At 43.7% G+C, this 15,050-nt stretch overlaps 1 protein-coding gene across 1 annotated transcript in view; it reads left to right on the top strand.

Annotated features, from left to right (window-relative positions):
- LOC135226559 (integrator complex subunit 13-like) overlaps nucleotides 1-14,563 on the top strand; it is a 55,645-nt gene extending 41,082 nt beyond the window's left edge. Inside the window, exon 2 of the mRNA XM_064266232.1 lies at nucleotides 12,515-14,563. Coding sequence (XP_064122302.1) covers nucleotides 12,515-14,396 — 1,882 coding nt within the window. The 3' untranslated portion in view covers nucleotides 14,397-14,563. The remainder of the gene's footprint in view (nucleotides 1-12,514) is intronic.
- The last annotated feature ends 487 nt before the right edge of the window (nucleotides 14,564-15,050 follow it).

Below are 15,050 nucleotides of genomic sequence, written 5' to 3'. Positions count from 1 at the left end.
ATCTCGGATCCAGGAGCAATAGGATAGACGCTCTACCTACTCGATTGGAAAAGGACTCGACGTATACGCGTTTCCCCCCTTCAAGATTCTGGGGTTGACTTTAAAAAAGTTCGCAGAGTCAGATTCCGCGAGGATTGACTTTGATAGCTCCCTTTTGGCCAGCACAAGATGGTTCACAGAGCTGCTGGAATGCCTGGTGGATTTTTCCAAGATCGCTTCCTCTAAGGAGCGATCTACTCAGACAGCCCCACTTCGACAGGGTACGGCCACAAAAACCTCCCCCGCTCTCAGTCTGACTGGCTTCAGACTGTCCAGAAACTGGGTCAGAGCGAAAAGGCTTTTTTGTCAGCAGCTGCTAAGGCAATCGCTAGAGCGAGGAGGTCTTCCCACCTTACGAGTGTACCAGTCGAAGTGGGATGTCTTCAGAAATGGTGCAAGAGGAATAACTTTTCCTCTTCCAGTACCTCTGTGAATCAAAATTTGCAGACTTCTTTTTATTCCTTTTAAGACAAGAATGTGGCTTAGTCCGTTTCGATGATAAAGGCTATCGTAGTATGTTTTGGGCGAATGTCCTTTCAGGCACAGGGCCTCAACTTATCGGAAGATAAGGACCTACAGGACCTTATTAGGTCTTGTTGATACAATGAAAATGCAGTCTCCTAAGACACCTAGCTTGGAATTTGGATGTAGTCCTTCAATTCCTTGGTCCCTCTATGTTGAGCCCCTAATTCAGCCTCATTCAGAGACCTTACTAGGAAAGACTCTGTTTTTTGATTGGCTCTAGCTTCGCCAGAAGAGTGAGTGAGCTTCAGGCGATTGATGGTAATGTGGGTTTTAAGGAGGGACTCTCTCATTTGCTCTTTTCCTTCCTGGTTTTCTTTGCGACGAAATGAAAACCCATCAAGTCCATGGCCAAGAACTTCGGAGATTCGTGGGTTATCTTCTTGGTAGGAGAAGAACCCGGAGAGAACTCTTGCCCAGTGAGAATGGTAAAAATACTACCTTAGAAGAAAAGAGCAACTGAAAGCCACCGAGAGGTCCTGGTGGTGTTCAGTAAAATAAAAGACTTCTACAATTTTCCATTGTCGAAGAACGCATTGTCCCCTTCTTCTTGAGAAGCCTCATCAAAGAGCACACGGATCCTGCAGAGAAGAACATCTTATGCTTCTTAAAGTGAAAGCAAAAACCCCCCCCCCCCCCCCCCCCCAACAAACCGAAGTAAGAGCCATAGCAACTTCTCTTGCTTTCAACAAGAATATGTCCGTGCGAAATCTGATGGAGACAACGTTCTGGAGATGTCAGTCAGTGTTCGCGAACCACTACTTACTGATGTGAGAATCACTACGAAAATGCTTCGCCTTGGGCCCCGTACGTATCTTGCAGATTCAGTGCTGGGCAGGGAGCTGGAAACTCATCCTGTTTAGTAGTATAAATTTTTTCCCACCGGCCCCTTGTATTTGTTTGTTGTGTTGGTTGCCTTAAAGAGGATGCATGAAGGCATCTCTTAGGTCGTAATACTAAATCTTTAGTATTTTGGTTAGGTGGTCTGATGAGTGTGTCTCCTTGCAGTAGTAGTGGTTAGGACCTGTTATTAAGATAGGGACGAACTCCCTTTAACGGATCCGACTTGGATTCTACCACACAAAGGGATCATATCCCATCCCGGGTAGATCCGAGAGTCTTTCAGCATCAGGTCACGTCATGGCTGTAGCTCTCCAGGCAACGCAGACTCAGAGACCAGTATCAATGAAGTCTTCTGCCTGAACAGGTAAGAACCAAGGTTATTTATATCCTACAACATCAGTTGTTTCTTACCTCTCTTATTACTTTAGCTCTCTTACCCTCCACCCCAAAGGGTGCCAATCAGTTAAGTATATCTGGCAGGGAAGTTTCATGTACAAAAATGATATTGTTAACTACAAATAAAGTTTTACATACTTACCTTGCAGATATATACGTCTAATGGCCCACCCCAGCCTCCCCTCAGGAGACAGTGAAAGAAAAAAATCTGGCTGTGGAGAAGATAGATTGGTTCATACACCCGCCACCCAGCGGCGGGTAAGGTAGTACCACCCTGACCTACCTGTCGCGTGTGCGCGAGATTTGAAATTCTGTCGGAACGTCGGAGACTATAGCTAAGTATATATCTTGCCAGGGTAAGTATGTACAAACTTTATTGTAGTTTAACAAATAGCATTTCTGGGCTCAGCTCGTGTCGGCCTATGAAAGTAAATCCTTTAACATCATTCCTTTCTAGGTAAAAATTATCCTAAAATTACCAGAGAAAAACAAAAATTAAGAAAATGTCAGTAAAACTGACTCGCTCACTCTTAAAAAGAAGTGTCGGTATGATATAGGGGCGAGTGTGGAACACTTACCACGAGACAAAACACCATTAGAACTTCCTTATCAGAATCCCCCACCCCCCAAGAGAGAGCCGATACCAACGGACGATGCAGCCTCTACTACTACTACTAGAGGACGCCACGGACAGCAGCGCCCCTAGCGGACATCCTTAAATTTTAGCACCAGCGACAAGTCGCCATTTTCTTGTGCTCTGACCGTGTTTTTTTTTCTTGAGATTATCCACTTTGGAAACCATGGAACGCTCTGCTATCGCCACGGCTAAGTTAAGTAACTCATAAGTAACATTTTTACGGTAATTTTATCTTCCGGTACCAGTATTTTCCCTTTTATAGGGCAAAATACGGTTCCTCGGTGTCTCGTGGCGGCCATGCCGCCTCGTAAGAATTCCCGGTGCCTCCATACTGTGGGACTTCTTATGCTTATGGGCTACTTTTTTTCACATTTCATTGTTTACATCGAGTTTTAGCTAGTTTCAGCCCTCCTACCATTCTCTTAGCTTGGTATTTAGGGCTATTATTTTTTTATTTTTTAATTTTCGGCCCAGCATCCCGCTCTTGCTCTACATCGCTATCGCTGGCTCCGAGTAGGCTTCTGTTTTTTCGGACAGTCTGCCTCCTCCTGGGGCTTCTTTCTCTTTTACTAACAGTGGTCTCTTCCCCCTTTTCAATATATGATTATTTAGGGTGTTAGGCTAGCCTAGGTTCTTGTTTCCCACACCCCCGGTTTGGTACAGCTTGGTTCACGTGGCCCTACCACGTTGTGTTGCTCGCGGCCTAGGCCACTCGCGCTCACGTGTACTATAGCACCTTACCCTGCCCCTTCCCTCCCTCCCCTCTGAATGTAGGGAGGAGCTGGGGGACCCCTTGGGTTGTCATAACAAACCTCATCGCCTTCTCTCACACTCTCGGAGGTGCCGTGGGGTTTCCGCCCAGCCGGGGGGTATAGGGCGACCACCATATGAGGGGTACCCGGGGTCTCCATACGGGAGTTGGTGAGGTGGGGAGGAGTAGGCATCCTCCCCCCCCTTTCCCTCGCTCCCGCCGTGTTTCGCCGGGACCTCCATACCCCCCCTCCCCTTACTCAGCCACCTCCCTTACTGATACGAAAGAGCCTTCCGTCGCAGCCGGGGCCCCTTTGTTTATTTAGTATATTGGCTCCGCTAGCGGGCAGGGTGGGTGCAATGGATGGTCGATTGCTTGCCTACTATAATCCTTATATCTCCCCCCGCTACCGGAAGGGAGCTTGCCCTTACCTACGCACTCTTCTAGTAGACGGGTGGAGAGGAGTTTGGTTTTTATGTTATTATTTTGCTACTTTAAGGATATATACCCTATTATAAGATATATTTTACAATGAATTGTGTATTATTATTTTCATTTTATCAACCATCCCCGCCATTTTACGTCGTGGTTTTCCATTACCACCACTCCTAGTTGGTTGATTCTTGTGCCTCCGCCACTGGCGGAGCCATAGCTATCTTCCAACCTGGTTACCACACGTATTTTAGCGGGGCTCTGGTTTTATCTAACTTTATCGCTCCGGCACCAGCGGAGCATATGTTAGGCTGTAAGTGTTTACTCTGTACTCATGTACGTTTTCACTTACAGGCTACCAACTGCCAGGTCCTCGCCTGTAATGCGACGCTGTATGACCCCTGTGGACATGACGAGTGCAGGTCTCACGGCCCCCGTGTGCCACTCGTACAACGAGTCCATCGTCTGGCACCCCGAGGCCTGCACTATATGCTACGACCTGGTCGCGCAGCTGGTGGATGGGGTAAGTCCATTATGAGGTTACTTATGAATTTACTACAACTTCTAGTTCTAGTTTGTTAACCCTGTCCGCAATTGGTAGCTAATCCAGCCTTTCTTTCAGGCTAGCGGGTGTGAGGGAAGTCGCCCTCGCCACCCTGAAAGTGTGGTGGTGGGCGGCTTTGGGAAAAACGCCGCCAAGGCCAGCCTTACATTCTGGATAGAAAGCTGGCCATCCAGATCTTCCCTGCGGGCAAGTCGACGGGCTACGTCGACCCCTTGTCGCCGAGTCCCCCGTGATAGCCGCCATCCAGCAAGAACTCCAGACTTCGTTGGGGGTCGTAGCCTCCAGGAGTCAGTCCCGGACGTCGCCGCCCTGGACCTGAATCTCGAGCCGATGGCGGTAGTAAGTGAGGATTTGTTGGTTGAGGTAGGTTTGTCTGGGCGCAAGCAGGTCCGGGCTCCTGGGCTTTCTCCTGTCTTCTTCTTCCCTTCTTCTTCCGCCTTCCAAGGCTTTCCGGGATCCGAGATCCCTAGCCACACTCCCGTCTCTGTACCTCCTAAGGAGAAGGGAAAGAGAGAACCGAAGACTTTGTCTAAGACGATTCTAGGAAGTCGTCTTCGTCTTCTTCGGCCAGGAAGTCATCGACTTCATACGCCGACGCGGTGAAGGCTAAGCCGAGCTCTTCCCAGTCGAAGAGCTCCAGAAGCAAGGCTTCGAAGGAAGAAGGCTCGCGCTACCTCCGAGTCGCTGCCTTCTCCCGCTTCCGCTGCCCCCTCTCCGGCTATGCCGGCAGGGGTGGCAAGCACCAGCTCCTGCGTTCCCTCTCCTGTCTCATCAGGAATGATGGAGCAGGTAGGAGCGATGGTGGGTTCTTCCCAAATTTCAGCTTGGGGAACACGTTTTGAGCAGATGTTCGCGCAATTGTCCGAGCAGTCTGTCTCAAACTGACAGACGGTCCAGGAACTCTCTAATAGGATGAGAGAGAATGAGGATCGGGTAGCTGGGCTATCCCAGGTCCTCCCCCAGTCTCCCCTCTTCTAGCACGGGGATTCTCCAACTCTCCCGCCTTACGACTCCTTGCCAGCTTTCTCTATGGACAATCCATGGAGAGTAGCGGCCTATGCTCCTTTTAAGGACGGGATGATTTCGATCCCGGAGTTTGGCACTCGAAGGATTGAGGACTTCGAGTTCTATCCTCCGGGTCTGTCACAGCCTTTCATCGGGTATGCTAGGCTGACGCCAACGGCTCTTACGAGAAGAGACAAGATCTCGAAGGAGTCAGTCCTCTACAGTAGAGATCACGCCCAACGGGAATGGGTTCACTGCCTTGAGGACTGGGAGTGTACAATAAACTAGAACTCCAGGCCTATAAGAGCCCCTTCACTATTTTCGCGACGGAAGAGGAGGTCTCTCTTCCGTTCGCCACGAAATTGGTGGAGAAGGCTCTTCAGGCAGTCCTCCAAGGATGAGCCCGTTCCACAGTTGAGAGAGTCGGAGTCTACTTTCTCCACTCTCGCCTTCGGAGAGTTTTTATGGGAAAACCATGCCAGCTACTTTCACGCTGGGTAAACTCAAGCCAAGGACTGCGCTATGGACCTCCAGTTCGGTGAGAAGTTACCTAGGCTGCCGGATTCCCTAATCCAGGCAGAGTTCGATGCGCGAACTAGGTTTGGCAGGTCCCTTAACTCTCTTATCGTTACGGAAATGGCTGCTCTTTCTTACGCTAACGAACCGCTAAGTTTCAAGATCCTGGCGAACGAAATCGCAGTTTAGTTTTCAGACGGTTCTGTTAGACGCCTTTGACTTCTTCCAAGCCAGGAGGAACTGTCGGAAGCATGTTCTTCAAGAGTGGCACTATCAGGCACGAGCCTAATAGACTCTTGGCTGCGAGCATGTGGGGAGCGGATCTCTTCCCAGAGTCCGCAGTGAACGAAGTCCACCACGAAGCTGCTAGACTCAACCAGAGCCTTAGAGCTAGGTGGGGTATTTCCTCTAAGAGGAAACAGGAATCCGTTCCCACAGCTGCAAGAAACCAAAGAAGGCTGGTAAGAGGTTCCAGCCATACAAAAAACTCCAGCCAGCATCAGCAGCAGTTTGTGCAGGCAGTCCCAGTTACCCAACAGGGACAACCTGCTACATCTAAGCAAAACCCAGCCTTTCCTCCTGGTGCCCCAGCAATCGCAGCCTTCGACTTCCTACGCTATCTCGCCTGCCTTTAACCTGCTTATGAGGCCTCAAGGCTACTCTCAACCGAGGGGTAGGGCGAGAGGTTTACTTTCGTCACCGTGGCGCAGGAATGGGGCACAAGGAGTAAGCAGTCAGAGGAGGGCGTGGTGGCCCCAACCCGCCCATCAGCAATGAGGCTCCCCAGGTAGGAGGGAGGCTGTTCCTCTTCCGCCACAGGTGGGGGTTCAGCAGTTGGGCACAGAGCATAGTGTCCAAAGGATTTAGGCTGGAGCTGGATCCAAGATCCTCCTCCAATCAATCATTTCATCAGATACCGTCAAAGGAATTGATAGATTACGCGGAAGAACTCCTTCAGAAAGGAGCTATTGCGAGAGTCAAACATCTAAAATTTCAAGGTCGCTTATTCAGCGTGCCAAAGAAAGGCTCAACAAAAAGAAGGGTAATCTTAGACTTGTCAAAGCTAAACTCTTTCATTCGCTGCGACAAGTTCAAGATGCTTACCCTCTCGCAAGTAAGGACCTTACTTCCGCGTGGAGCCGTCACATGCTCCATCGATCTTACAGACGCATACTATCATATCCCTATAGCCAGGCACTTCCGCCCATTCCTAGGATTCAGGCTAGGAAATCAGACATTCTCATTCAAAGTGATGCCTTTTCGGTCTGAATGTAGCCCCCAGGGTATTCACAAAGATAGCAGAAGTGGTTGTACAACAATTGAGAGCTCAGGGAATCATGGTAGCGCATACCTCGACGATTGGTTGATCTGGGCACCAACAGTCGAGGAATGTCCTCAAAGCTACCAAAAAGGTAGTTTCACTTTCCTGGAACAATCTGGGGTTCCAGATAAACAAAACGAATCCGACTTAAGTTCTGGAATCTCGTTTTCAGTGGCTAGGAATCCAATGGGATTTGTCCTCCCACAATCTATCAATTCCAGTGGTCAAACGGAAGGAAATAGCAAAATCGGTCAGGCAATTTCTCAAATGCAAACAAACGTCAAGAAGAAAACCAGGAGAGAATCCTAGGGTCTCTTCAGTTTGTCTTCAGTAACAGATATCCTTCTGAAAGCAAGGCTGAAAGATATAAATCGAATTTGGCGGTCAAAAGCAAACTCCAAATATCGAGACAAGTTGTCAGTAATTCCACAGATCCTCCGCAAACCAACTACGGTCCTTGGTCAAAAGTAAAGAACTTAGCCAAGAAAGTACCCCTTCAATATCCCCTCCCAGTGTTAACCATTCACACGGATGCATCCCTGTCCGGGTGGGGGGATACTCTCAGTTCAAACAGGTTCAGGGGACTTGGTCAGTGCAATTTCGCCAGCTCCACATAAACGTGTGGAAGCAATGGCAGTATTTCTTTACTCTGAAGAGACTGCTTCCCCCGAAGAAGTCTCATCTAAGGCTAGTTTGGACAGTGCAGTGGTAGTCATTGCATCAACAGAGGAGGGTCCAAATCAAGCATGTGAACCATGTCAGGATAGCCATCTTTGCATTAGCAAGCAAACACCAAATGGCATCTGTCTGCCACTTTCACCTGGCAGGAGTAAGAAATGTGATAGCAGGACGCCCTGTCCCGGTCAGTTCCTCTGGAATCAGAGTGGTCTCTGGACGTCGTCGTTCCAGTGGGTAAGCCGAAGAGTCCCCAGGTCTCCAAGTGGATCTCTTCGCCTCACAAGCGAACCACAAGCTCCCTTGCTATGTGGCCCCCAACCTGACCCTCTGGCTTATGCCACAGACGCCCTGTCGTTGGATTGGAATCAGTGGAGGAGAATTTATGTTTTTTCCTCCAGTGAATCTTCTCTTGAAAGTCCTAGACAAACTAAGGTCTTTCAAAGGGATAGTAGCTCTGATTGCACCGGACTGGCCCAAGAGCAACTGGTATCCTCTTCTTTGGAATTGGTCTCCGACCTCAACGGATCCCCAATCCCAAACTATCACAATCAGTACAAATGAGGACTGTGTTCGCTTCCTCAGGAACTCTCCAGACCCTAACTTTATGGACTTCATGAAGTTTGCGGCTAATAAAGATGCTGACATTGATCCACAGAATATTCTCTTCCTAGAATCAGATAAGAGAGAGTCAACCATTAGACAATATGACTCAGCTGTTAAAAAAATTAGCATCTTTCTTGAGAGAATCCGAACACTACACCCCATGACAGTTAATTTGGGCTATATCCCTCTTTTTCAGATCCTTATTGAAAAAGGTTTAGCAGCTAGCACGATTACCACTCATAAGTCGGCTTTGAAGAAAATCTTTCAAGTAGGTTTTCAGATAGATTTGACTGAATCTTATTTCACATCTATCCCTAAAGCCTGTGCTAGACTTAGACCTTCTCAGAGGCCTACTACAGTTTCATGGTTCTTAAATGATGTCCTCAAACTAGCTTCAGATACTGACAACTCATCTTGTACATTCATAATGCTCCTGAGGAAGACACTATTCTTATTAAGCCTAGCCTCAGGAGCTAGAATTTCAGAACTGTCGGCTCTATCCAGGGATGCGGGTCATGTGAAATTCCTCCCATCAGGAGAAGTTCTACTTGCTCCGATCGTAGCTTTTTTAGCCAAAAATGAAGATCCTCTTTGCAAGGTGGGCTCCTTGGAAGGTTATCCCACTTCCACAGGATCCTTCTCTCTGCCCAGTATCAACTCTTAGAGCCTTTCTATCTCGCACTTCTTCTAGATCCTCGGGTGCTCTCTTCATGAGAGAAAAAGGTGGTACTTTATCAGTTAAAGGCATTAGACAGCAAATCCTTTACTTCATTAAACAAGAAACCAACCCTGAGTCATTCCCAAAAGCACATGATATCAGGGGAGTAGCCACCTCAATTAATTATTTCCAACATATGAACTTTGAGGATCTTAGAAAGTATACTGGATGGAAATCCCCGACAGTCTTTAAACGGCATTATTTAAAGTCCTTTGGAATCTTTAAAGTTTCAGCAGTAGCAGCGGGAAACATAGTTTCCCCTGATACTGCTTAGTAGTTGTAGTATTGATCCAGGTCTCCTTTCTACCTACTTCAACCAACATGCCTCAACCTATCGTCAGGCTACTCAACAAATCATAGCCTTAGCCGTTGTGTCTTAGTGGTTTGTCCCTTATTTTTTTGCTAGGGACAACACCCTTGTACTGATATGTACTTCAGTGTTCCTACCCTTATTTTTATGCTAGGGTAGGCCACAATATGTTTGTATAAATTCTCCATTGGGTTTGTGATAAGTTTCACTCACAATGTGTTTGTATATATTTGAATTAATTGTATTAATTGTATTAATGATGGACTTGAGTGTACCTACCCTTATTTTTATGCTAGGGTAGGACACATATATGTATATAATTGTATTTATATATATTCTAATTAAGTAAATCCAAAAAATTTCCTTATTTTACATGCATATTTATTTTATTATCTACCATTTAAGTACTTTAAGTTTTACTAACATTCTGTTATTGATTTTTGTAATAAGTTTAGTTTAAAGTGCCATTATTTGTTTTTATGCTGTATCTGATTTGACTTGGATATTATATCCATCATTTTAATCTGTTTTTCATTATTTCCTTTTCCATCTTGTCTGTTTCTCTGGTACTCTTTCATAGGCCGACACGAGCTGAGCCAAAAAGGACCTTTGGGATTTTTGAGAAGGAAAAATCTATTTCTGGGTGATTGGCTCGTGTCGCCCTATGAAACCCATCCCTCTTTTATGGTTTGTTTTTTTTCCCCCCCTTTGCAGGACAAGATGTATTTATGTTTTAATTAAGGATGTCCCGCTAGGGGCGCTGCTGTCCGTGGCGTCCTCTAGTAGTAGTAGTAGAGGCTGCATCGCCCGTTCGGTACGGCTCTCTCTTGGGGGATTCTGATAAGGAAGTTCTAATTGGTGTTTGTCTCGTGGTAGTGTTCCACACTCGCCCCTATATCATACCGACACTTCTTTTTAAGAGTGAGCGAGTCAGTTTTACTACATTTTCTTAATTTTGTTTTTCTCTGGTAATTTTACGGATAATTTTACCTAGAAAGAATGATGTTAAGGATTACTTTCATAGGGCGACACGAGCCAATCACCCAGAAATAGATTTTTCCTTCGTCAAAATCCCTTTTTGCTGCCTGTTATTACATTTGATGTAACATTTTTGCTTTGTCATTGTTTATGATGAAAAGTGTTTGTTATGCTGCCTGATATTTAGTTTTCATGTCTTGAAGTACTGAGCAAGTGTATGACTGTTGATTTGCATGTCATTATTGAGCAAGTTTATGGCTCTGTTGATTATTTGTGTGGACCAGTAAATAGCTTTTTGATTTAACATGTATTTTACTGCTTTAACATTTGTGGAATTGCTTTTATTTTTGTTTTGATTATATCGCTTTTGAATTGTTAAGAATGAACTTGTTTTTTTTTTCTTTTTTTTTTTTTGCTGCAGTTGTCATTGTTAAATACATTTTTTTATATAATGTTCATTTTTTGGGGACCTGACTGAATGTACATAATGTATATTTGCAAATAATGAATTAGTTTAAGGCCATTTCTCTGTTTTTGTCATGCTAAATTGTTTGTCTCCATTGCTGCCATTAATTCTAGTCACAATCTATTTAAGCAGTTAAGACCCTGCAGGACCAAATATGGTTTGCTACACTGGTTATCTGTGATCTGGTTTTACGGGGCTTGTCTAGTGATGACGATAATTGGATTTTTAGTGCTGAGATGCGTTGATCTCCGCTTATTGGTGCTGTTACAGTGATTTTCAGTTATTGTCACACCGTTGGGAATAGAACCCCCACCAATAACTGGGGACTGCCTGTACTCTTGAGAAGCTATAACAGTCTTTCTCTCTGAGGAATTCAAACCTGGGAGAGCCATGACTTCCTCCTTTGGGAGTTTGGCTTATAGACTGAGTGTTTTCAAGGGTTGTCAGACACAGGTCTAAACCCAGAGACTGTCTGGCTTAGCCCTGACATTGGCAGGGTATAGGCAAGTCATTTAGGCTCTTGTATGTATGGCTCTTGGGAGGATGGAATCTGTTTGTTCAGTATTCTCCTGAATTTTGTAATGAGATTCAGAAGGTTTGGTTACGACCCTGTCTCCTTGTCTTCTTTGAAGAACTTCAATAGGGACTCTTGGAGATATTGCTGAGTTTGCTTGAGTGCTGCAGTACTATCTTGAAGGAACTCAGCACTGCAGCCTTGCATGTTGACAACCCTTTTGTTTGTAGTACTAGCAGAGCTAATGAAGGAGTTTTTTTAGTACATTTCCTTCTGGCTTTGTAAGTTGATCCATGAGCATTTTCTCTTCCAGTGTAAGGAGATTGCCGTTCAGACGAGGGTTTGTGATAGTAAGGTTATCACCCTGTACTTTGAACTCAGTAGGAACCTGTTGGCTTTCAGGTACTACATGCAGAGAAGTGATTGGATATGATCACTTGTATGTTGCTTTACATGCGAAACATTGCCCACTAGCCTTGTACATGTTTTCCGTGGACCAGTGGTGGCTGCTCAATGGGTTTGTGAGCCCAGCTCCCTGTGGGACAGATAGCACCTCATCCAGGTATCTTAATTAATTAAGTATGAGACATGCTAAGTGGAGAGTATGACACATGCTGAGTAGTATGAGAAATGTGAGGTTGTCCCATTTGAGGGGATGACTCAGTTTTGTAAGAAGCAAATTTTTTTTTTTTTTTTTTTTTTTTTTTTTTTTTTTTTTTTTTTTTTTTTTTTTTTTTTTTTTTTGTAGCTATGCATATAGTCATCTACTTTGAACTGAACTATCAGTCTGAATTATCAAACATGAAGCTTGTTGTCTGAAATGTAATTTCAAAAATATTTGTATTCTGAAAAGGAGGTAGGTTAGAGATGATAGTGAGCAGTATTTTAAAATGAATGGTGTACTGTAGTATGAAAAGTACTAGAATATGCTTTTTGTATCTTAGGGCTGCTTGACACTAGTGACTCATTGATTATAATGCTTAGTTCAGTATTTAGCATAGTTGGAAACCATCACAGAACTCATCTGAAGTGTTGATAGATTTCTGTAAGAGTAGGACAATAATGTACAGACTGATATAAAAGGAAGCAGCCTCTCTCTTTTTTCCTAAAACAAGCAGTAATTGTACTAAAAAAATCTGTACCATTTTATATCTTAAGTTGTTTTTTCTTTTGGTATAGTCACAGTTGTAAGTAATACTGTATATTGTTTTTTTTTTCAGAATTGTGTGGGATATATTTCCTGGGTCCAGGCTGATTCGTTTTATTGCTGTTGATAAAACATGTCACAAAATTTTGACATGGAATGGTGAAGAGCAGAATCTACCCAACTTAATGAATTCTTTCATGTCTCTAGGACCTGCAAAAAATATTGGAAGTGGGAAAGTTGATTTGTTGAAAGGTCTTAAGGCTGGGATTGAAGCACTTACAGAGCCTTCTGCTATTCAGCATGAAAAGAGAACATCTCTAACAGAAAATGCTACAAAAGTCCTCAACAAAGGTAGAATTGTATTAGTAACCAAAATAGAATGCGAGGAAGAGGTTAAAATTATTAAGGAAAAATTTCATGATGTTTTGTTGCAAATGAATAAAACTGCTGCTGCAACAGATAACTTAATGGCAATTAATCACTGTGATCTTGTTGTTCTTAACTTGTGGCCAGATGGACATACTTGTCCAATACAAAGAAGATCCTGGCCAGATGCCTCCACCTTAATGTCATGTGAACTTACTACAATTCAAGGTGGAACATCTTTGGCTCCTAAACTGTGTAATCTTGTATTAAAGCATTATGATCTGGCTTCTACAACAGTTACTGGTATACCCATGAAGGAAGAACAAAATGCAAGTTCATCTGCAAACTATGATGTAGAATTATTTCATCCAGCAGCTGCTCATGCTGCTATCCTTAAGGGAATCCCAGCTGAGACTGCTCATTTGAAAACCTATCGTGATGGCACTGATTATGAAACCGTTACTCTTAAATGGTGCACTCCACGAAGTAATGCTAGTATGGAACTTCAGCACTGCTCTTCAGCCTACAGGATTACTTCTGTAGATGTTAACAGTCGCCCATCATCTTGTCTCACAAATTTTTTGCTGAATGGTCGTTGGGTTATGTTGGAAATGCCACGAAAGTCTGGGAGCAAAGTTATATCACACATGTTAGCATGTCATGGAGGTGATATTTATATCCATACTATGTATACTTCTAGGAGTATCTTAGAAGATCCCCCATCAATTAGTGAGGGCTGCGGTGGCAGAGTGACTGACTATAGAATCCCTGACTTTGGAGAACTTATTAAAGCCAATAGATTAGCACCTTTCCCTGATTCTTTACTTGAGAGTGAAGAAAATTCCACACCCCTTGAACGAAGTCGTGAACAGCTAATCAGGCATACCAAATACTGGCCCATTACCCTTTCTTCAACATCTCTCTTTAATCTAGGCACTCAGATTGAACCACTCACCACATTGTTGCTTAAAGAAACCTTAACAGAAGATGAAGTAGTTGAATGTAAACAAGTTATATTATGTTTAATGAGCATGGAGGCTAGAGGAGATCCTTTACCATCAACTATGGTTGGGCAGCGAGGAAAAGGACTGAAGCGCGAAGAGCAATATCGAGCAGTATGGGCAGAACTGGAACAATATCTTCAACTTCATCTTCACTCACCTGCACATGAAAAAGTCTGGGAATGTTTTATGGAGTGCCATAACAAAGCAGCAACTCCTGAATACAAAAGTGATGACAAAGTTGACATTGATCAAGCTTTGAAAGAGTTAGATGATTACAATTACATGACAGAGAGAGAAAAACAAGAATTCAATATGGGAACTAGCTCCAAAAGCACACCTACAGATCAATCTGCACCAGAGAGTAAAAGGAGAAGGACAGTACCTCCTCCTTTAGCACCAATGGGCCGTAACAGTGGAGTTAGTCTTTTGACATTGTGGGAGAATAAGGTCTCTTCAGAACAATCTCGTAGGTGTTTAGAATTTCAGGGACGGTTACGAGCAGAAAATGATGTTACAAAGTTATATATCAACATGCCCAAAGATAAAGATAAGGATGAAGGTTCAAGAAAAAGCAGTAAGGTATAAGTTTCTTAATATTTGCTGTGTATGGTGTATGATATCTGAAAATAGCCATTTCATTTACGTGGAATTGTTTATTGTTGTGTGCAAGTCAAACATTAAAGAACAGATTTTTAGATGTATGTAAATATTTATAATGCTATTTTAGTTAATAAAAAATTTATTACAATATTCATATTTCTTTTATTTTTCAATTACCCTACATATTACTCACAACTTTGTAATTTACCTAATTTTATCAATCTGACATGCAGTAATTACACTTCTGCAGGAACAGCAAAGATATGCCTTTCTTCTGTAGTACCTGGAATTTATCTCCTATTACATACTACAAACAGTCATTTTGAAAAACTGAACTATAAGTGAAAGTGAAATAAACAGACTTTAAAGTAATGGGCTTATATTTTTTATACCCAGTGGTATAACGTACACATTTTGTGTAATATAGGCTAAAATAATATCAAATATTAAACACAACATATACTACGTAGGTGCAAAGTTGTGCAAAAAGGAAAGGGCCCACGAGTGATTTCAGGTCAGTGTTGATTGAGTGTAGTGGAGCAAAACTATATGATAAAAATTTAGGAAAACTACACAATTTTTATCCTATACTATTTTGTAGGCTATGGTAGTGCAACCCAACCCATCCTAAGACACAAC

Source organism: Macrobrachium nipponense, chromosome 14 (genome assembly GCF_015104395.2).
Source record: "Macrobrachium nipponense isolate FS-2020 chromosome 14, ASM1510439v2, whole genome shotgun sequence".
NCBI classification, from domain to species: Eukaryota; Metazoa; Arthropoda; class Malacostraca; order Decapoda; family Palaemonidae; genus Macrobrachium; species Macrobrachium nipponense.
The sequence above is the reverse complement of the archived record's forward strand: the minus strand, read 5'-3'. Positions and strand labels throughout refer to the sequence as shown.